This window comes from Malaclemys terrapin, chromosome 7 (genome assembly GCF_027887155.1).
Source record: "Malaclemys terrapin pileata isolate rMalTer1 chromosome 7, rMalTer1.hap1, whole genome shotgun sequence".
In the NCBI taxonomy this organism is placed as follows: domain Eukaryota; kingdom Metazoa; phylum Chordata; order Testudines; family Emydidae; genus Malaclemys; species Malaclemys terrapin.
Genome location: NC_071511.1, coordinates 127,385,708 through 127,406,412, shown reverse-complemented (window position 1 = coordinate 127,406,412; position 20,705 = coordinate 127,385,708). Strand labels below are relative to the sequence as shown.

Genomic DNA, 20,705 nt, shown 5'->3' with positions numbered 1-20,705 from the left:
ATGGGGTTTTTCTGTATTTTCCCACGGGGAGGTCCCATGGTGACTCTCTCTCTGCGTTGTGGTGGGATTGCTCCTTTGGGACTCCTCCCTGCCACCCCCTGACCGGCTCTTTACAAACTCATCAGCCAGCTGCCCGGCGTGTCGCGGGTTCTCTGGCTTTCTGTCCACCAACCACAGCCTCAGGTCGGATGGGCACCGCTCATACAGTTGCTCCAGTACCAGCAGTTTAATCAGGTCCTCCTTCGTCTGGGCCCCACCAGCCCACTTGCTGGCGTATCCTTCCATGCGGGCGGCTAGTTGCAGATATGAGATCTCAGGGGTTTTATCTTGACTCCGGAACCTTTCCCGGTACATCTCAGGAGTCAGCCCAAACTCTCGTAGCAGGGCCTTTTTGAATAGTTCGTAGTCCCCTTTCTCTGCCTCTCCCAGTTGGCGGTACAATGCCACGGATTTGGGGTCCAGTAAGGGGGTAAGGACCCGGAGTCTGTCCGCGGGATCCACCCGGTGCAGCTCGCAGGCCGTCTCAAAGGCCTCCAGGAAGTCATCCATGTCCTCCCCCTCCTTGTATGGGGCCATGATGCACTTATCAAAGCTCCGTGCAGTCCTGGGTCCCCCCTCACTCACCGCAGCCGGGGGTTCGCTGCCCTTCAATCTCGCCAGTTCCAGGTCATGCTGACGCTGTCTCTCATTCTCCTGTCTCTGTCTCTCTTTCTCCTCCCGTTCATGCTGTCTCTGTCTCTCTTTCTCCTCCCGTTCATGCTGTCTCTGTTGTTCACGATCCTCCAGCTCTCTCAGTTTTAGCTCTTTCTCCCATTCCAGCCAATTCCGCTCCCCGGATGCCGAACGTCGCCGGGAGGATCCTCTGCTGGCCGGCGAGCTTCGCCGGGGGGACCCCCTGCTGGCCGGGGGGGCCACGGCGCCTTCAGTATTTGCTGGGCTCCTCCCCACCCTTCCCCTAGGCATAGGAAGGAGGGGTCTCGGGACGCCCTCAGCAGCCGGCTGACCACTCCCAGCTGGGACAAACACTGGTGCCTGCGCTGCATTTGCCAGGCTGCTTCCCTGAGACCCAGGGATCAGTTCATTCGCGCGATCTTCTGCCTCCAGCTGGGCAATGAGCTGTTCTTTGGTGAGCCTCCCAATGCGCAGCCGCCTCTGCTTGCACAGCTCCACCAGGTCGCTCTTAAGCCGCTTGGCATACATCTTCCTGCTGGCCACTCACCGGCCTGTGTGCTCACAGCTCCCCACAGTTCCCAGGGGGCCCCCTAGTGTGCCAGCCCTTCTCGAGGTCACCACCTCTCTGCCAGGGTCGAGCTGCAGACTCCTCCGCCCCTGGGACCACTCGCTGCGATCCCCTCGGGGGACCCTGTTACTGCAAAAGTCCTTCTCGCTGGTCACACACTCCCAGGGGTAATAACCGTCTCTCTCTCACTCTTCAGCGCGCCTGGTCCCCGTCAATCCCCCTTTGTTTTACTGCTCCCCAGTCACTTACTGCAGGAAGCGCCATCCACGGGGTGCAGTAGATCCCACCGCTGCCACCAGTTGTTGCGGAGTATTGGGGGACTCAGGGCCCTGCACCCCCGGCTTCCTGCGATTCACCATGACTCTCAGCCAGCCAGTAAAGCAGAAGGTTTATTTGGATGACAGGAATACAGTCCAAGACAGGTCTTGCAGGCACAGACAACAGGGCCCCCCTCAGTTAGGTCCAGCTTGGGGTCCCAGGGCATGCCAGCCCACCCCCCTTTGGGGGGTCAGAGCCATCTCTGCCTCCCAGCCATCTCTCCAGCCTCCTTCTAGCCTGCTTCCAGCACTCTCCTTTTGCGACCCCTCCCACAGCCTTTGTTCAGTTTCCCGGGCTAAGGAGTCACCTCCCCTTCAACCCCTTCCTGGGTTCTCATGTTACACACTCAGGTATGCGCCCTCGGGCGCCCTCGGGCAGATCCCATCCTGCAATGCAGACTATCCCAGCACACTCCCCTGTCAGCATTCACAGACCACCGTGAGAACAGGCCCAGTTCGTCACACAGGGTTACAAGGGGAAACTACAGAGATCTGCAGCCCGGAGCCTCTGGGCAGTGTAAAAACCAGGCAATTTAATAGCAAAATAAAGGACAGGGAACCTCCATCGCACATGGCTTCTCACTCACCCGCGCTCGGCACATCCCCAGCCTGCACTGGCTCGGATCGACACAGCACTGCTCAGCATGGCACACGCAGAGGCCTGCGAAATCCCCTCCTGCTGCCCAGGGCTGTTCGCATGGCCCGGGCTGCTGCAGGGAGCCTTGAAAGCGAGCTGGGCAGCCTCGAGGCCGCGTTTCCAGCAGCGACCGACCAGCTGCAGCCAGTGCGTCAGGGCATTACCCAGCACAAGCGCAGCCCGGGCAGTGCCAGGCACAGGGCACAGCCACCAGACTCAGCTGGGCTACCGCTGCCCCAGCCCAGCGCTCCAGAGCACTGACTCCCTGTGCTCCAGCATCTCAAAGGGCAAGAGACAGGTCCGAGGGAGGCAAATGCCCCCTTCCAGGGCGCACACACCAGCGGCAGGGCCTGCCAGCCCACCCCCACTAAGAGTCCTAATACAAACAGCTGCTGCGTTTTGTCAGCCGGACCCTCTCCCCCCGCCAGGCTCCAGACGGGCCTCTCCCCTTCCCCCCACTGACAGCCCGGCCAGCCTGTGTGGGTGCAGCTGGCACTGGGCTGCGCTGGCGTCTGAAGCCCACGGCACCACAGTGCCTCCCTGCCAAGTGCCTGCCAGCAGCCCTGGGTGCTCCGGTCTCCCCCGCTGCCGCCCTGGCTCAGTCCCGGCCTTCCCAGACGTCCTCCCGCTGTTTGTTCTCCAGGCGCTTTCTCTCTGCAGAGACAAGGGAGGGAGGGAGAGTGAAGCCTGGCTCCAGGCCCCTGGGGACCGAGCAAGGGCCCTCCCCAGCCCTGGCTGTACCAGCCACGCAGTGTCCCGTGCCCCCCAGCACCCCACCAGGCCGCCTGCTAGACGGGCAGGGCTCTCAGGGCTGAGAGCAGCGGGGCAGAGGGCCGGCAAGGGGGGCCTGGGAACTCCGAGCCCGTCTGACCCACACCTGTGAGCCGGCTCCGGGCCCCACCCCAGGAGTGCTGCTTGGGCTCCACCTAGTGGCACAAGCGGATCCCTGCAGCCCAGGAGAAACACACCTGGTGCCAGAGGCAGGTGGGGAGGGCAGCGAGCTGGGGGCCCTGCCCAGCGCCCCTGGCCCGAGGGGGCCCCTCACTCTGCTATTCTGAGTGGGGGCAGTGGGGTGGACCCACAGGAACAGGCTTTTCCTGCCACTGTGCCTACGCCCCCCCCCCCCCCGCAAGCAGCACCAATACACCCTGAGTAGGAGTGGCAGGGACTCCTCGCCCCAGAGAGCACTAACTGTGGAAGATTGGACAAAGGACCAGGGAGGAGTATAAAAATATTGCTCAGGCATGCAGGAGTGAAATCAGGAAGGCCAAATCACACTTGGAGTTGCAGTTAGCAAGAGATGTTAAGAGTAACAAGAAGGGTTTCTTCAGGTATGTTAGCAAGAAGAAGAAAGTCAAGGTAAGTGTGGACCCCTTACTGAATGAGGGAGGCAACCTAGTGACCGAGGATGTGGAAAAAGCTAATGTACTCAATGATTTTTTTGCCTCTGTCTTCATGAACAAGGTCAGCTCCCAGACTACTACACTGAGCAGCACAGCATGGGGAGGAGGTGACCAGCCCTCTGTGGAGAAAGAAGTGGTTTGGGACTATTTAGAAAAAGTGGACGAGCACAAGTCCATGGGGCCGGATGCGCTGCATCCGAGGGTGCTAAAGGAGTTGGCGGATGTGATTGCAGAGCCATTGGCCATCATCTTTGAAAACTCATGGCGATCGGGGGAGGTCCCAGATGACTGGAAAAAGGCTAATGTAGTGCCCATCTTTAACAAAGGGAAGGAGGAGGATCCGGGGAACTACAGGCCAGTCAGCCTCACCTCAGTCCCTGGAAAAATCATGGAGCAGGTCCTCAAGGAATCAATTCTGAAGCACTTAGAGGAGAGGAAAGTGATCAGGAACAGTCAGCATGGATGCACCAAGGGGAAGTCGTGCCTGACTAACCTAATTGCCTTCTATGAGGAGATAACTGGCTCTGTAGATGAGGGGAAAGCAGTGGATGTGTTATTCCTTTTCCTTGACTTTAGCAAAGCTTTTGATACTGTCTCCCACAGGTTTCAGAGTAGCAGCCGTGTTAGTCTGTATCCGCAAAAAGAAGAACAGGAGTACTTGTGGCACCTTAGAGACTAACACATTTATTAGAGCATAAGCTTTCGTGGACTACAGCCCACTTCTTCGGATGCATATAGAATGGAACATATATTGAGGAGATATATATACACACATACAGAGAGCATATCTCCTCAATATATGTTCCATTCTATATGCATCCGAAGAAGTGGGCTGTAGTCCACGAAAGCTTATGCTCTAATAAATGTGTTAGTCTCTAAGGTGCCACAAGTACTCCTGTCTCCCACAGTATTCTTGCCAGCAAGTTAAAGAAGTATGGGCTGGATGAATGGACTGTAAGGTGGATAGAAAGCTGGCTAGATCGTCCGGCTCAACAGGTAGTGATCAATGGCTCCATGTCTAGTTGGGAGCCGGTTTCAAGTGGAGTGCCCCAAGGGTCGGTCCTGGGGCCGGTTTTGTTCAATATCTTCATTAATGATCTGGAGGATGGTGTGGACTGCACTCTCAGCAAGTTTGCAGATGACACTAAACTGAGGAGTGGTAGATACACTAGAGGGTAGGGATCGGATACAGAGGGACCTAGACACATTAGAGGATTGGGCCAAAAAAAACCTGATGAGGTTCAACAAGGACAAGTGCAGAGTCCTGCACTTAGGATGGAAGAATCCCATGCACTGCTACAGACTAGGGACCGAATGGCTAGGCAGCAGTTCTGCAGAAAAGGACCTAGGGGTCACAGTGGACGAGAAGCTGGATATGAGTCAACAGTGTGCTCTTGTTGCCAAGAAGGCTAACGGCATTTTGGGCTGTATAAGTAGGGGCATTGCCAGCAGATCCAGGGACGTGATCGTTCCCCTCTATTTGGCATTCGTGAGGCCTCATCTGGAATACTGTGTCCAGTTTTGGGATCCACACTACAAGAAGGATGTGGAAAAATTGGAAAGAGTCCAGCGGAGGGCAACAAAAATGATTAGGGGTCTGGAGCACATGACTTATGAGGAGAGGCTGAGGGAACTGGGATTGTTTAGTCTCCAGAAGAGAAGAATGAGGGGGGATTTGATAGCTGCTTTCAACTACCTGAAGGGGGGTTCCAAAGAGGATGGAGCTCGGCTCTTCTCAGTGGTAGCAGATGACAGAACAAGGAGTAATGGTCTCAAGTTGCAGTAGGGGAGGTTTAGGTTGGATATTAGGAAACACTATTTCACTAGGAGGGTGGTGAAGCACTGGAATGCGTTACCTAGGGAGGTGGTGGAATCTCCTTCCTTAGAGGTTTTTAAGGTCAGGCTTGGCAAAGCCCTGGCTGGGATGATTTAGTTGGGAATTGGTCCTGCTTTGAGCAGGGGGTTGGACTAGATGACCTCCTGAGGTCCCTTCCAACTCTGATATTCTATGATTCTAACACCACCCCACAGATGGGCAGGGGGCCGGGGCAGGGCGCGAGGGCCTGCATGGGGAGGCAGGCGCACATGGGCAGAGCGCTCTCTTGGCAAGCAGACAGGGAAGGGTTAATCTCCTGGCTCGTGACACACTCTGGACATTCACCGTGACCGCGTTACACTCGGTCTGGTTTCCTGGCCCGCCCAGCTCACTCCATCACCAGTTATCTGGCCATTGCAGCCGGCAGGCCGCGAGCCAGCTGCCATGGGGGCCGGGCACACTGACAGCCTGCAGCAGACTCTGCCCAGCGGCCCCGCCGAGAGCCAGGTGCTGCCCAGGCGCGGCTGTAGTGGGGTTGCAAACCGTGGAGTCGAAGGCAGGTCCTGGTGTGGAACCCGCTCCCCCTTCCCAGAGCTGCCTGACACCCCCAGGCAGAGCCCCCCCCCCCCCCTTCAACCACCACCAGCAACAAAGGGCTGGGCTGGGCAGGGCCCGGTGGGCACTGCGGGGCCCGGGCCCCACCATCGTTCCGGAGCTAGCCAAGGCAGCCAATGAGATCTGCAGCTGGCACTAAAGGGGGGCAGGGCTGCAACCGCCAGCAAGTGGCAGGTGAGGGCACCATGGCACAGGGACCCCTCCTCAGAGCTAGGGGAACACCTGGGGCAGGACAAGGGAGAAGCTGGCACTGCACAATGCCCTGGGGCGACCCCACCCAGCGCACGTACCCAGGGACAGACAGGGCAGGGCTGAAAGGAGCCAGGCTGGGCAGTGCTGACTTGGGAGGTGGGCGGGTGGCGCGGGCTAAGCCAGGGCGGGGGCAGGAGTGTGCAGCCCCGGGTGGGCAGGGCCAGGAGCCACCGGACAATCTGGGGGAGCCGCCAGCCCCAGGGACTCCTCAAACGCAAGCGTGGGGCCTGCTGAGGTTACACGAGGCAGGACCCAGGAGTCTGTTCCTGGCCCCATCGTGCTCTGGTCTGCGAGGCAGTAAAGCGTGGCCCCCGGCAGGGCTAGGAGCCAGGCCCCGCGGACTCCACCGGCAGCACAGCACGGCCCCCGGCGGGGCTAGCCCGGGGCTAGGAGCCAGGCAGCTTGGCCAATGAGTTGGGGGATTGGCTTCCCCACCAACCCCGCGTCCCAGTGTGGGAAGGGAAGGTGCGCTCGGACCGGCCACGTGGGCAGCATTTGCCCAGAGCCTGGCACACATCCTGGCAGCACCGAGCTGAGGTGGGCATGGAGCTGTGGCGCAGGGGCTGGTGGGGGGGGCTCCGCTGCTCACTGCCTGCCCAACTCCCAGAGCGGGCAAGGGCCAGGGCGTAGCACAAACGGCCATCTAACCAACACAGCCCGGCACCACCGTGCCACAGCCTTTCACCAGCCGCACCGCCTGCACTTACCCAGCCACAGAGCTGCAGCCACCTCTGGGTGGGCTGTGGCCAATGCCTAACCGCTCACACAAACAGCAGGGGGATTTACTTTCCAAAGAGGGAATTTGGCCAGAATGCCAGGGATAGCGCCCAAATAGGGGGCAAGGCCCCAGGGGTCAGAGCCCATCCACGGCTCCTGTCCAGCAGCAGAGCACCCCCTAGTGAAGAGCACTGAACACCAGCATTGTTTCCTGCAGTTCCCCGGTTCTCCGAGTGTGGCTGCAGCTGGAGCCGGCCCACCTGCCGGCTCTCTCTGAGTGGAGAGCGAGGCCTGGGCAAGGCTCCCCCCGAACAGCAGCAGCAGCAGCAGCGAGTGGGCAGCGTGGAGCAGACAGCTGAGAAACCCCTGCATGCCCCCCACTGCCCCGACATGCCGCCCCCAGCGCCTGCAAGCGGAGCAGCCCTGGGGGCAGGGATGGAGGGGCAGATCCAGCAGCGGCTGGGAGCCAACCTCGGGCCTCCTGCAGCTTCTTGCGCTCGGCCTCGCGCTCGGCTCGGCTCTGGTTGCTCCGCACTCCAAGGGCTCCGATCACCAGCCTCCGGGCCAGGGCCGCAGACGTCTCTGGCCGCTCCTTCGCCGGCTGCAGGAGGTCTGGAGAGAGGGGACAGCCGTCAGTGTACAATTCACCCCAGGGACTGCAGCATGGAGCTAGCGGGGATGCCACCGCCCCAGGCCTGGTCCTGTGCACTGGGCTGCCCCGGGGCCGGATAAGCCCTGGCCCTGCTCCCTGTCCTGTGCCACCCCCAGGGGGCACCTCCCTGTAGCTGCCCTCCCCATGCCAGGCCTTGAGCAAGCAGGATCGTGTGGACCCTAAACGGACGCTGGCATGCAGGGCCAGTCCCACGCGCCCTGACCCCGCAGGGCACTGAGCACAGCCTGCGGGAGGGGCAGCGAGTGCCCGTGGCCCAGTCGAGCCGCGTCTGGGCCTCCCTCACCCGCCGGCGCTGCCCGGCCCCAGGCAGCATTCCCACGTGCTGACTCCGCTCCCAGAGCCCAGCGGCTGGGATGGGTGGTCGCCCCCCAAGGGCACAGCGGTGGCCATGGCTCCACACTCACCAGCACAAGCCCTGGCTTTGGCCTTGGCCGCTCTCGTGCCCTGCGCCAGGGGCCGCGTCTTCACCATCACATGCCTGCTGCTCAGGGCATCGCGCGCTGCGGGAAGAGGGTGGAGGCCAGAGTCAGGGAACTACACCGAGAGCCAGGGAGCCTGCCAGCCAAGCCTTGAGAACAGGCCCCCCGGCTCAGCAGTGCCGTGCCCAGCCTGCCCTCGTGGTAAGGGAAAAGCAGCTGCTCCTGGGCACCGGCTGCTGGTGGTGCAGAGCACGCCGGGCAACGTGCCCATTTCTGTGCCATGGCCGAGCAGCCCATGCCCACCCGGAGACCGGTGCCCTGGAGCTAGCAGCCCGCAGTCATTACCACCCGGCCTCCCCACCCCTCACAGGCAACAGCAGAGCGATGGAACCAAACCCCGGCTCTGCCATGCAGGGGGAGGGCACACCCAAGAACACCCCAGCGGGCACAGCTGGCGGGCAAAGCAGCCGGCTTCGCCCACAGTGGGCAGGGGACACGGCGCTGGACGAGTAACAGCATCGCTTGGCTGTCTTCCAGTCGCTGATCCACAGTCCTGCCCGCCCCAGCGGGAGCCCAGGCAGGTCAGCCACCCCCGTGGCCAGCACACGGAGCCCAGCGGCCAGCACCCCAGGGGCACCACCCCACAGGACAGATACTGCCGCCATGTCACCAGGCTGCTCCTTCACCAGAGACTCCAGCCTGGGCACCAGCAATGGGCAGGACCTTACTCAGGGCCCCACAGCTGCACCCGCCCCCGGGCACTGCCCCCTACAGCCCCACAGCTGCACCCGCCCCCGGGCACTGCCATGGCCAGCGCTGCCCCCTACAGCCCCACAGCTGCACCCGCCCCTGGGCACTGCCCCCTACAGCCCCACAGCTGCACCCATCCTCAGGCACTGCCATGGCCAGCGCTGCCCCCTACAGCCCTACATCTGCACCCGCCCCCGGGCACTGCCCCCTACAGCCCCACAGCTGCCCCCGCCCCCGGGCACTGCCCCCTACAGCCCCACAGCTGCACCCGCCCCCGGGCATTGCCACGGCCAGCACTCCCTGCAGAAATCCTGCCGCTGTGCCCAGCGCTGGAGATGCACATACCTGCGATGGGGCTGGAGAAGATGCCCAGTGCGTGCGTGTCGTCCACCCATTTGATGTCAAAGCCTTTCTTCCTGCCAGGGACAGCGAGCAGCTGAGATCTGAGGCATCGATGACATCAGCACAGTGGGGGCGAGGGACAGGGGGGCAGGGGCCGCCGAGGGGGGCCCGAGGGGACTGGCCCTGGGGAGGGGCTGGACAAGGCCGGAGCGGTTTCCGCAGCGCCATTTCGGACGTGAGGCCAAAGGTGGGGGGGCGGGGGGAAACAGGCAGAGCCCAGAGGCTCAGCAGGCAGGAACTGGCTGGGGAAGGCCTCGATCTGGAGCCCCGTGGCCATCTCGGGGGCGTGTGAATCTGGCAAAGGAGCTGGCAGAGCTGGGAGCTGCCGGGGGGAGGTCCTGGCCTCTGGGGCAGCGCAAAGGCCTGAGCTCTGGAGAGTGACCGTTCAGGCTGGGCAGGGGTCTCTGCCCAGGCCGGGGGGACTCACTGGTAGCTGCAGAAGACGCGCAGCAGGTCGGCGGTGCCGAAGTCCTGCGGGAAGTCGTAGATCTCGATGACATGGGGCAGCTCCGAGTGGCTGAGGTCCAGCTCAGCGGGCTGCCAGCCGCAGTAGTCAAAGCGGGGCTCCTGCAGGCTGCTCCTGGGCTTCTCACCGCCCGACAGCTGGGGGGACACACAGGGCTGTGAGCTACACCCCGGTGCCCAGGATGGGACCCCCCCGCCCTACCCAACAGCCCTCCTCAGAGGGACAGCTCGCGGGCACCTGCCCCATCGCACGCTCTGCAGCTTGGCAGCCTGGCTGGCTGCAGTCTCTGTGCGGAGCGAGCGAGCAGGCTGATTAATGGGGCGAGTCCCCGGGCCCGTGCGCCGGCCATCAGCCCGGGAGATGGATTAACGGCCCTGAGGACGCGGGGAGCTATCGATCGGGCCTCCGCGCTGCGCCTGGGCCTCTCCTGTTACTAACCTCCCTTGGCTTTGCTGTGCCACTGGGGTCCAGAGCCGGAGGCAGGACACAGCCACGGCTGGTGCACTGGCTGCTGGCTCCCTGGGAACCCTTCACATGCCTGTCATGCTCACTGCCAGGGCACGCTGCCCCACACAGCACCTGGCACACATGGCACCTCCCCAAAACAAAGCCAGCAGCCACACGTCCAGCTCAACCCCAGTGCCACAGCCGGACCTCTCCCGGCCTGCACCAGGCAGGCAAAGGGCCACGCTGGGCAGCACAAGCTGCCGCACGGGCACTGAAGATGGCAAGGTCCCAGCGACTCTCCAAGGGATCTGGGCCAAGGGCCGGACACACTAGCCAGCTCCTGACATGGCGCTCACAGGCAGGGCCTGGGGCGCCTGCGGCTGGAGCCAGAGCAGCATCTGCAGTGTGGAGTTGCCCCGCTGGGGCTGACTGAGAGGATGGATTCAGAGCTAGAGACTGCTCACCGCTTGGGTGGGAAAGCCAGGCTGCCCCAGCCCACATTACGGGGGTCCCCCTCAAGTGGGTCCCATGCCAGCCTGCGCCTCTGCCCCAGAGACAGCAAACGGACCTGGGTCGCAAGCCTATCACCCAGTCCGGACTCTGCCCTGGCCACCCCCAGTTCTCCGGAGCAAGGCACGTTCCCACCCAGCAGCCGGTGTGTCTGCTGGGCACGGTGACATCGACGGCACTTCTCTTCAGAGCCTCCTGGGACCCCGCAGAGAGACGGGCTGGTACTGAGTCCTAGCAGCAGCTCACGCGTCCCCAGCGTGCGGGCACAGCGGCTCCCAGCCCCTCAGACGTAACCGCAACGCGCTGCACGGGGGATCCTGTCCCACCCTGAACCAGCCCCCCTGAGGCGTTGCCGGGCACTGCAGGACAGGCCCAGGGACACACAGTGCTGTCACAGCCACGCGCGGAGAGCCAGCAATCTGTCTCGCGCTCTCCCCGCTGCGCTATGCCCACCAGGGGAACCCTGGGTCCAGCCCAGCCCCGGGGGATCTAAGGGGGGCAAAGCATATTTCCAGCACAGGATGCAGCCCGGAAGCTCTAGAGCAGGGCCCAGGCGCCAGGCTGCCTGGAGCTCTGTTTTACATCCCATCCAAACACACAGCAGCGAGCACCTTCGACAGGCCCAGAGGACAGAGGAAAGGAGCCCACGCAGCACAGCACCCCGGATATGATTGTTGCGGATTGTGGGGGAGTTAGGGCCCTGCACCCCTCTTCCCGAGATTCACTGTGACTCTCAGCCAGCCAGTAAAGCAGAAGGTTTATTTAAGGACAGGAACACAGTCTCAAGCAGAGCGTGTAGGTACGACCAGACCCCCTCAATTAGGTCCCTCGGGGAGGTTCAGGGAGCTTGGACCCCAGCTTGGGGTTCCCTGCGTTGCACCACCCAGCCCCAACAGAAACTAAACTCCCAACTCCTCCAGCTGCTCCTCTCCTTTGTTCAGTCTCCAGGGCAGAAGGTGTTAATTCTCCCCACCCCCGTTCCTGGCTCAGGTTACAGCTCAGGTAGCTTCCTTCAAGGGAAGTCCCACATCCCCACTGCAACCCCCCTGCAACATTCCCAGGTCAAATCTGCCCTGCTCCCTGCTCCGTCACATCTCTCCCCCCTTCGAGACTGAACTGAGCGGGGTCACTCTGACCAGTGACCTGGGGAAGTTCAGGGCTCCCTCTCCGGGACAACGCGTCCGCTATCAGGTTGTCACGTCCCTTCACATGGACCACGTCCATGTCATAATCCTGCAGGAGCAGGCTCCATCTCAGGAGCTTGGTGTTGGCTCCTTTCATCTGGTGCAGCCAGGTCAGGGGAGAGTGGTCGGTGTGCACGGTGAAGTGACACCCAAAGAGATATGGCTCTAGTTTCTTGAGGGCCCACACCATGGCCAGGCATTCCTTCTCGATGGCCGCGTAGTTCTGCTCCCGGGGTAGCAACTTCTTGCTCAGGTACACGATGGGGTGTCTCTCCCCCTTTTCATCCTCCTGCATTAACACCGCCCCCAGTCCTGTGTCTGAGGCGTCGGTGAACACCATAAAGGGCTTGTCAAAGTCTGGGTTTGCCAGAACTGGGCCACTGACCAGAGCCTCCTTCAGCGCCCGGAGAGCCTCCTGGCACTCCTCGGTCCAGACCACTTTGTCTGGCTTCCCCTTCTTGCACAGCTCAGTGATGGGGGCGGCTATGGCGCTAAAGTGGGGCACGAACCTCCGATAGTACCCTGCCATCCCAATAAAGGCTTGGACCTGCTTTTTGGTTTGAGGAGCGGGCCAGTCTCTGATCACCTCCACTTTGGCTGGTTCCGGCTTTAGGCAGCCGCTTCCCACCCGGTGGCCTAGGTAGGATACCTCAGCCATCCCCACCTTGCACTTCTCCGGTTTTACGGTCAGCCCAGCCTTCTGGAGTCGGTCCAGCACTTGTCTAACCTGGGATATGTGGTCCTCCCAGGTCTGGCTAAAGACACAGATGTCATCGATATACGCCACGGCAAAAACTCTCCATCCCCCTCAGTAGCTGATCCACCAGGCGCTGGAAGGTGGCCGGCGCTCCCTTGAGGCCGAAGGGCAGGGTCAGGAACTCATAGAGCCCCAGAGGGGTGACAAAGGCCGATTTCAGCCTGGCATCTGCATCCAGCGGCACTTGCCAATAGCCCTTTGTAAGATCCATGGTGGTAAGGTACCGAGCACCTCCCAGCTTGTCTAGGAGCTCGTCCGGCCTGGGCATGGGGTAGGCATCGGCTACAGTGATGGCATTGAGCTTCCGATAGTCCACACAGAACCGGATCGACCCGTCCTTTTTGGGGACCAGCACCACCGGCGAGGCCCAAGGGCTGGAAGACGGCTGGATCACCCCCAAAGCCAGCATGTCATTGACCTCTCTTTCCAGGTCCTGAGCAGTTTTCCCTGTGGCTCGGAAGGGGGAGCATTTTATAGGCGGGTGCGATCCTGTCTGCACCCGGTGGACAGTCAGATTAGTGCGTCCAGGCTGGTTGGAAAACAGCTGCTGGTACAGATGCAGCACCCCTCCGATCTCAGCTCGCTGGGCAGGGGTTAGCCGATCAGAGAGGGGAATTGCTTCCAGGGGGAAGCCAACTCTTGTCCCAGGGAATAGATCTACTAAAGGGTCATCTCCCTGCCCCTCCCACTGTCCACACACAGCCAACACCATATTCCCCCTGTCATAATATGGCTTCATCATATTCACATGGTACACCCGGTGGTGGTGTGCCCGGTTCGACAGCTCCACCACATAGTTTACCTCGTTTAGTTGCTTGACAACCTTGAAGGGCCCTTCCCAGGCGGCCTGGAGTTTGTTTTTCCTCACGGGGATGAGGACCATCACCTGATCCCCAGTGGCGAAGGTGCGGGCCCGTGCTGTGCGGTCATACCAGACCTTCTGCTTCCTCTGGGCTCTGGCCAGATTCTCCCTGGCCAGGCCCATGAGCTCGGCAAGTCGTTCCCGGAAGGTCAGGACATACTCCACCACCGACTCTCCGTCAGGAGTGGCCTTCCCCTCCCATTCGTCTCTCATCAGGTCCAGGGGCCCCCTTACCCGCCTTCCATATAGCAGTTCGAAAGGCGAAAACCCGGTAGACTCCTGGGGTACCTCCCTGTACGCAAACAGCAGGTGAGGTAAGTACTTGTCCCAGTCCTGCGGGTGCTGATTCATAAATGTTTTCAGCATCATTTTTAGCGTCCCATTGAACCTTTCCACCAGCCCGTTGGATTGGGGGTGATATGCTGAGGCCCAGTTGTGCCGGACCCCACATCTCTCCCACAAGCACCGGAGTAGGGCCGACATGAAGTTGGACCCTTGGTCCGTCAAGATTTCCTTGGGGAACCCCACTCGGCTGAAAATGGTCAGCAGCGCATCCGCCACAGTGTCTGCTTCAATGGACGATAAGGGCACTGCCTCGGGGTAGCGGGTGGCGAAATCTACCACCACCAGGATGTATTTCTTCCCAGACCGGGTCGTCTTGCTGAGAGGTCCCACTATGTCCATGGCCACCTTCTGGAAAGGCTCCTCTATGATGGGCAAAGGTCTCAATGCTGCCTTCCCCTTGTCCCGGGCCTTCCCCACCCTCTGGCAGGGGTCACAGGATCGGCAGTACTGCCGGACGTTGGTGAAGACCCCGGGCCAGTAAAAGTTCTGTAGCAGCCTCTGCCTGGTGCGCCGGATCCCCTGGTGCCCTGCGAGAGGGATGTCATGGGCCAGGTACAGTAGCTTGTGGCGAAACTTCTGGGGAACCACCAGCTGCCTCCTGATCCCCCACGACTCCACTTCCCCCGGGGGAGCCCACTCTCGGTACAGGAACCCCTTCTCCCACAGGAACCTCTCCTTGCATCCTCTCCTCATGGTCTGTACCACACTGAGGTCAGCCAGGCCCCTTAGCTTCCGCAGGGAGGGGTCCTTCTGCAACTCGGCCTGGAACTCGGCGGCTGGGGAAGGGATGGGGACCTGCTCCCTCTAGTCGGCTGGGTCGGAAGCCCCAGCCACCCCATGGCCTGTCCTTGGGTGTTCCCTCCCCACCCGGGAAGGGTTCGGTGCCTCCGGTGGGACATCCTTCCCAAGGTCAGGGCGTAGTGCCCCTCGCCGGCTCTGGCTACGGGTCACGACTAAGGCGGTCTGGGGGCTGCTTGGCCAGTCCTCTAGGTCCCCCCCCCATCAACACCTCAGTGGGCAAATGGTGGTGCACTCCCACGTCCTTGGGGCCCTCCTTGGCCCCCCATTTCAGGTGTACCCTCGCTACGGGAACCTTGAATGGGGTCCCGCCCACCCCGGTCAGGGTCAGGAAGGTGTTGGGCACCACCCGATCTGGGGCCACCACCTCGGGCCGGGCCAGTGTCACCTCTGCGCCCGTGTCCCAGTATCCATAAACTTTCTTCCCATCCACCTCCAGGGGAACAAGGCACTCGCTCCGCAGGGACAGCCCCGCGCCAACCCTGTAAACGGAGAACTTTGAGTCCGGAGCATCTGGCCCCCCAGAGAAGCTGGCCGGGGGCCCTTCTCTCTCTTGAGCAGTTGATAAGCTGCCAGCCCCTCTCGCGTGGGAAGCCGGCCCCTCGTCCGTCTGGGCCTCTACCAAGTTAACCCGGTGCGGGTTCGGTCTGCTCAGTCTGTCCTTGAGCTTGGGGCACTGGGCCCGAACGTGGCCTCTTCGGCCGCAGTAATAGCAGCTCAGGTCCCGTGGGTCCCCTCGAGCCGGTCGGTTGTCCCTGATGCTGGGCCTTCCCCGTGGGAGGGGATTCCCCATATTCCCCCTTTGGGAGGTCCCAGGGTGACTCTCTCTCTGCATCGCGGCGGGCCTGTTCCTTTGGGGCTCCTCCCTGCCACCCCCTGACCGGCTCTTTACAAACTCATCAGCCAGCTGCCCGGCGTGTCGCGGGTTCTCTGGCTTTCTGTCCACCAACCACAGCCTCAGGTCGGATGGGCACCGCTCATACAGTTGCTCCAGTACCAGCAGTTTAATCAGGTCCTCCTTCGTCTGGGCCCCACCAGCCCACTTGCTGGCGTATCTTTCCATGCGGACGGCTAGTTGCAGATATGAGATCTCAGGGGTTTTACCTTGACTCCGGAACCTTTCCCGGTACATCTCAGGAGTCAGCCCAAACTCTCGTAGCAGGGCCTTTTTGAATAGTTCGTAGTCCCCTTTCTCTGCCTCTCCCAGTTGGCGGTACAATGCCACGGATTTGGGGTCCAGTAAGGGGGTAAGGACCCGGAGTCTGTCCGCGGGATCCACCCGGTGCAGCTCGCAGGCCGTCTCAAAGGCCTCCAGGAAGTCATCCATGTCCTCCCCCTCCTTGTATGGGGCCATGATGCACTTATCAAAGCTCCGTGCAGTCCTGGGTCCTCCCTCACTCACCGCAGCCGGGGGTTCGCTGCCCTTCAATCTCGCCACTTCCAGGTCATGCTGACGCTGTCTCTCATTCTCCTGTCTCTGTCTCTCATTCTCCTCCCGTTCCTGCTGACGCTGTCTCTCTTCACACTGATGCTGTCTCTCTTTCTCCTCCCGTTCACGCTGATGCTGTCTCTCTTTCTCCTCCCGTTCACGCTGATGCTGTCTCTCTTTCTCCTCCCGTTCATGCTGTCTCTGTTGTTCACGATCCTCCAGCTCTCTCAGTTTTAGCTCTTTCTCCCATTCCAGCCAATTCCGCTCCCCGGATGCCGAACGTCGCCGGGAGGATCCTCTGCTGGCCGGCGAGCTTCGCCGGGGGGACCCCCTGCTGGCCGGGGGGGCCACGGCGCCTTCGGTATTTGCTGGGCTCCTCCCCACCCTTCCCCTAGGCATAGGAAGGAGGGGTCTCGGGACGCCCTCAGCAGCCGGCTGACCACTCCCAGCTGGGACAGACACTGGTGCCTGCGCTGCATTTGCCAGGCTGCTTCCCTGAGACACAGGGATCAGTTCATTCGCGCGATCTTCTGCCTCCAGCTGGGCAATGAGCTGTTCTTTGGTGAGCCTCCCAATGCGCAGCCGCCTCTGCTTGCACAGCTCCACCAGGTCGCTCTTAAGCCGCTTGGCATACATCTTCCTGCTGGCCACTCACCGGCCTGTGTGCTCACAGCTCCCCACAGTTCCCAGGGGGCCCCCTAGTGTGCCAGCCCTTCTCGAGGTCACCACCTCTCTGCCAGGGTCGAGCTGCAGACTCCTCCGCCCCTGGGACCACTCGCTGCGATCCCCTCGGGGGACCCTGTTACTGCAAAAGTCCTTCTCGCTGGTCACACACTCCCAGGGGTAATAACCGTCTCTCTCTCACTCTTCAGCGCGCCTGGTCCCCGTCAATCCCCCTTCGTTTTACTGCTCCCCAGTCACTTACTGCAGGAAGTGCCGTCCACGGGGTGCAGTAGATCCCGCCGCTGCCACCAGTTGTTGCGGATTGTGGGGGAGTTAGGGCCCTGCACCCCTCTTCCCGAGATTCACTGCGACTCTCAACCAGCCAGTAAAGCAGAAGGTTTATTTAAGGACAGGAACACCGTCTCAAGCAGAGCGTGTAGGTACGACCAGACCCCCTCAATTAGGTCCCTCTGGGAGGTTCAGGGAGCTTAGACCCCAGCTTGGGGTTCCCTGCGTTGCACCACCCAGCCCCAACCGAAACTAAACTCCAAGCCCCTCCCGCTGCTCCTCTCCTTTGTTCAGTCTCCCGGGCAGAAGGTGTTAATTCTCCCCACCCCCGTTCCTGGCTCAGGTTACAGCTCAGGTAGCTTCCTTCAAGGGAAGTCCCACATCCCCACTGCAACCCCCCTGCAACATTCCCAGGTCAAATCTGCCCTGCTCCCTGCTCCGTCACAATGATAGAAACCACTTTGAGCCAGGGGGTGCAGCAGCCCCCCCAGTTCCAGCCCCTGTGCCCAGCCCCGGTCCCCAAGCAGCCATAACAGGATGCAGCGGGGCTGTAAGTCCCAGGCAGCCCGGTCCATATGCAGTGTTCATTGGGACCCTTTGCCGGTAAGGAGGGTGTGAGGCAGGCGTGGGGACAGCAAAGAGGCTGGGTGCCGGTGGAAAGGACGGCTGAGTTCTGAAGCACATGGGACACACTCCGGCTATCGGCGAGCGTGCCGGCAGCACCGCTGGGCCGGGCCAGCCCTGCTTTCACTAGGAGCGCTCTCAGGGCGCACATCCAACAGGCTGAGAGCCCTCTGCTGCCACTGGTTTCAGTGGGAATTGTGCTGCACGGCTCAGGCAGGATTGGGCCCTGCGGAGACGCTCCAGGAAGCAGAGCACTCAGGTAACTCCGATGATCAGACACCATGGAGTGCAAACTGCTCAGCCCGCGCCATCCCTGACCTTCACGAACCACTGAGTGCAGGAGAGGGGAAGAGGGATTAGAGAGCCAGGCTGCCAAGCGGCTGCTTCCAGGCCTAACGGCACAGGTCAGGCCAGCGCTCTGCAAGCTCCCCAGCCTGCCAGCTGCAGCCCCTCTGCCTCCAGGGCTGAACCCACCCACTTGCTCCTGGCAATGCCTGCTGGGAATGCTGGAGGCCTGCCCCACTGCAAGGGCTCCCTGCCCTGCTCCTTGGGCGGCCGCTCAGTCAGTGCTGGAGTCCTGGCTCACCAGCGAGTGCAGCCAGCGACACGGCACCAAGAGGGCAGGCTAGAGCCAGCGCTGCCAAGACCCGACCCGGGGCAGCGCTCAGTCCCCGTCCATCACCACATGGCGGGGCTCAGGGACACCTGCTGCTGGGCAAACCCGGCAGGTGAGTGTTCCCAGGGACACGAGTGAGGCTGCCCCGAGGCTGACTCCAGCCCCACACCCCCAGGGCGCTGCATCATTCCCCAGGGCGGCCTGTTCTCCAGCGCGTTCCCACGGCGGGGGCTGACAGAACTCCCAGGAGAGCCAGAAAGTGGTGGACAAAACATCGAGGGGCGGGGCTATTCCACCCCCACCTCCATTTTGGGGTCCTTCGACAGAGCGCTGGGGGGAAGGCTGGCTACTGCGATGCGGGCTGACAAAGAACGGGAAGGAGCGCACTCCTCCATCGGGGCTGTCACCCCCACCCTCTCCTGGGACCCCACTGGGCCTCACAGGGGTCCTGAGCAGCCTGGGCCAAGACAGGGACCCAGATGACATCACCAGCTCCCCTGGCTCCAGCTGTATCCCGACCATCGGCTGGGTCAGCCTCCGCTCCCGGGTCCTTTCCTTCCCTCGCTCTCTTTCCCGCTGTCTAACGATTGTCTGGCTGAGCCGGCCAAGCCGCAGCCTGTATTTTACAGCACTGCTCAGAAAGGCAGCTCCAGGCAATGCCCAGGACACGCGGCGCTGGGACAAGTTCGCCAGTCTCAGAGGGGCTGATAAGATCGTGTGCTGGGCCTGCGTTTTTAGCACTGAGATTGCAAGTGAAGGTCAAGACCAGAGACAGAAGCTGCATTTTTCTCTCTTTGCAGTTCTTTTCTTCCCCTCTTGTGTCTGTCAGGAAACGGGATCAGACTAACAGCAGCACCAGCTCCAGCCCAGCTCAACTCCCTCCTTCCCCAAGGACAGCTGGACGTTAGGAAAATCTTCCTGTCAGGGTGGTTAAGCACTGGAACAAATTGCCCAGGGAGGGGGTGGAGGTTTTTAAGAGCAGTCAAACACACACCTGTCAGGGAAGGGCTACATCAGGGCTTCTCAAACGTCACTGCACTGCGACCTCCTTCTGACAACAAAAATTACTACACGCGCCCAGGAGCCGGAGTCCGCCCCAGTCCCACCGCCCCGGCTGGGGGGGCCAAAGCCTGAGGCTCTCCACCCTGTAACACCGGTAACCTGAGCCCCACACACAGCACCAAGCCCCAGCAAGTCTAAGCCAGCCATGGAGACCCCACTAAAATGGGGTCCCGACCCACCGTTTGAGAGCCGCTGGTCTAGGTAATACCGAGTCCTGCCTCAGGGCAGGGGGCTGGACTAGCCGACCCAGTGAGCCCCACACGTCTGTGATTCCCCTCTAGGAGCCTGTCAGACAAGGGGATTTCCTTCCACAGACTCTCGGCAGCTACTGGGGGAGGGAACAAGGGACGCTTCATCCTCTACACTTCAAATGTGCCAATGTTTTTCTCTCTTTTCTGTACCAGTAACAAAAGGTTAAAAGGCTGCTGAAGGGTGTGCGGGCCATGGCGCTAGGCAGGCTGTATCTGTAACAACAGGCTGCCGAAGGGTGTTCTGGCCATGGCGCTAGGATGGCTGAGAGCTCGGGATACCAAACCTCGAACCTGATTTAAAGCTGTTTAACGTTGGCCAGTAGTGCGCTCACGGTAACACCTTTGACCCTCTGGGCCCATAGATCCCAGCTAAATTAATACTGCAAGCAGCTAAGCAGGACCTGCCATGCAGCCCACAGCAAGCCTCAACTCAAGCCAAGGAGGAGCTGAGAAAGAGGAGGGCTCCCAAGATGCCATGTTCAGCCAGGCCATGGTGCATGCTGGGATCTGTAGTCTCCACAGGCCACACCTCCATGTTAGGCGCTCAGGCTGCTCCTTTTTCCACCTATCAGAGCGGGGCGCTCGGGCTCCTGCACTAGAGAGCTTGGCTATCCGAATCCCAAGCAGCCCCTGCCAAATCTGGACGTGTACACTCTGCTAACAACCCCTCCAGCTCCGGGCCACCTCCGCTCCAGGGGCTGCAAGCCACATGGCAGCAGGCGTTGCTTTTCCCACCTTTCTCCTGTTACAAATCAAAATGCACCAGGCCTGTCAAGTTAGCGCTGTGCAGCGAAGCCCCCCCCGGCCAGGAAGCACAAGGGGTACGGGTGAGCGGCCTAGCTTTGCTCCCAGCTCCCAGCAGCACAGCCCCCCGGTTCTCGTAAGACACGCCGGCGGGTGAGGCTGCAGGAAGAATGCCCCGCAGGGTGAGAGCATGGAAGTAAAGAGGGTATCCCTGAGGCAAACACGGTGGCACTGCCTGGCTGTGAGAACTTACGGTACACGTGCCACTGTAATGCCGCATTAACGGCGCCTTTTGCCTTTAACGTAGAGCCCATTCCGCAGTGGTGGCTAAAGTCCGATCACTGTCTGGGTTCAACGGACGAGGTCCCGACAGCTGGGAGGGAGGGGGATGCAGGAATCAGTCTGTCACGGCTCAGTG

General features: G+C 61.3%; 1 protein-coding gene across 3 annotated transcripts in view; it reads right to left on the bottom strand.

Moving 5' to 3' along the window:
* Positions 1 to 2,069: 2,069 nt before the first annotated feature.
* R3HCC1L (R3H domain and coiled-coil containing 1 like) overlaps positions 2,070 to 20,705 on the bottom strand; it is a 51,437-nt gene continuing 32,801 nt past the window's right edge. For all 3 annotated transcript variants that reach the window (XM_054034635.1, XM_054034636.1, XM_054034637.1), the window contains 5 exons: positions 9,669 to 9,844; positions 9,185 to 9,255; positions 8,075 to 8,170; positions 7,469 to 7,609; positions 2,070 to 2,848 (listed from right to left, as the gene is read on the bottom strand). In XM_054034635.1, coding sequence (XP_053890610.1) covers positions 2,793 to 2,848; positions 7,469 to 7,609; positions 8,075 to 8,170; positions 9,185 to 9,255; positions 9,669 to 9,844 — 540 coding nt within the window. In that variant the 3' untranslated portion in view covers positions 2,070 to 2,792. The remainder of the gene's footprint in view (positions 2,849 to 7,468; positions 7,610 to 8,074; positions 8,171 to 9,184; positions 9,256 to 9,668; positions 9,845 to 20,705) is intronic.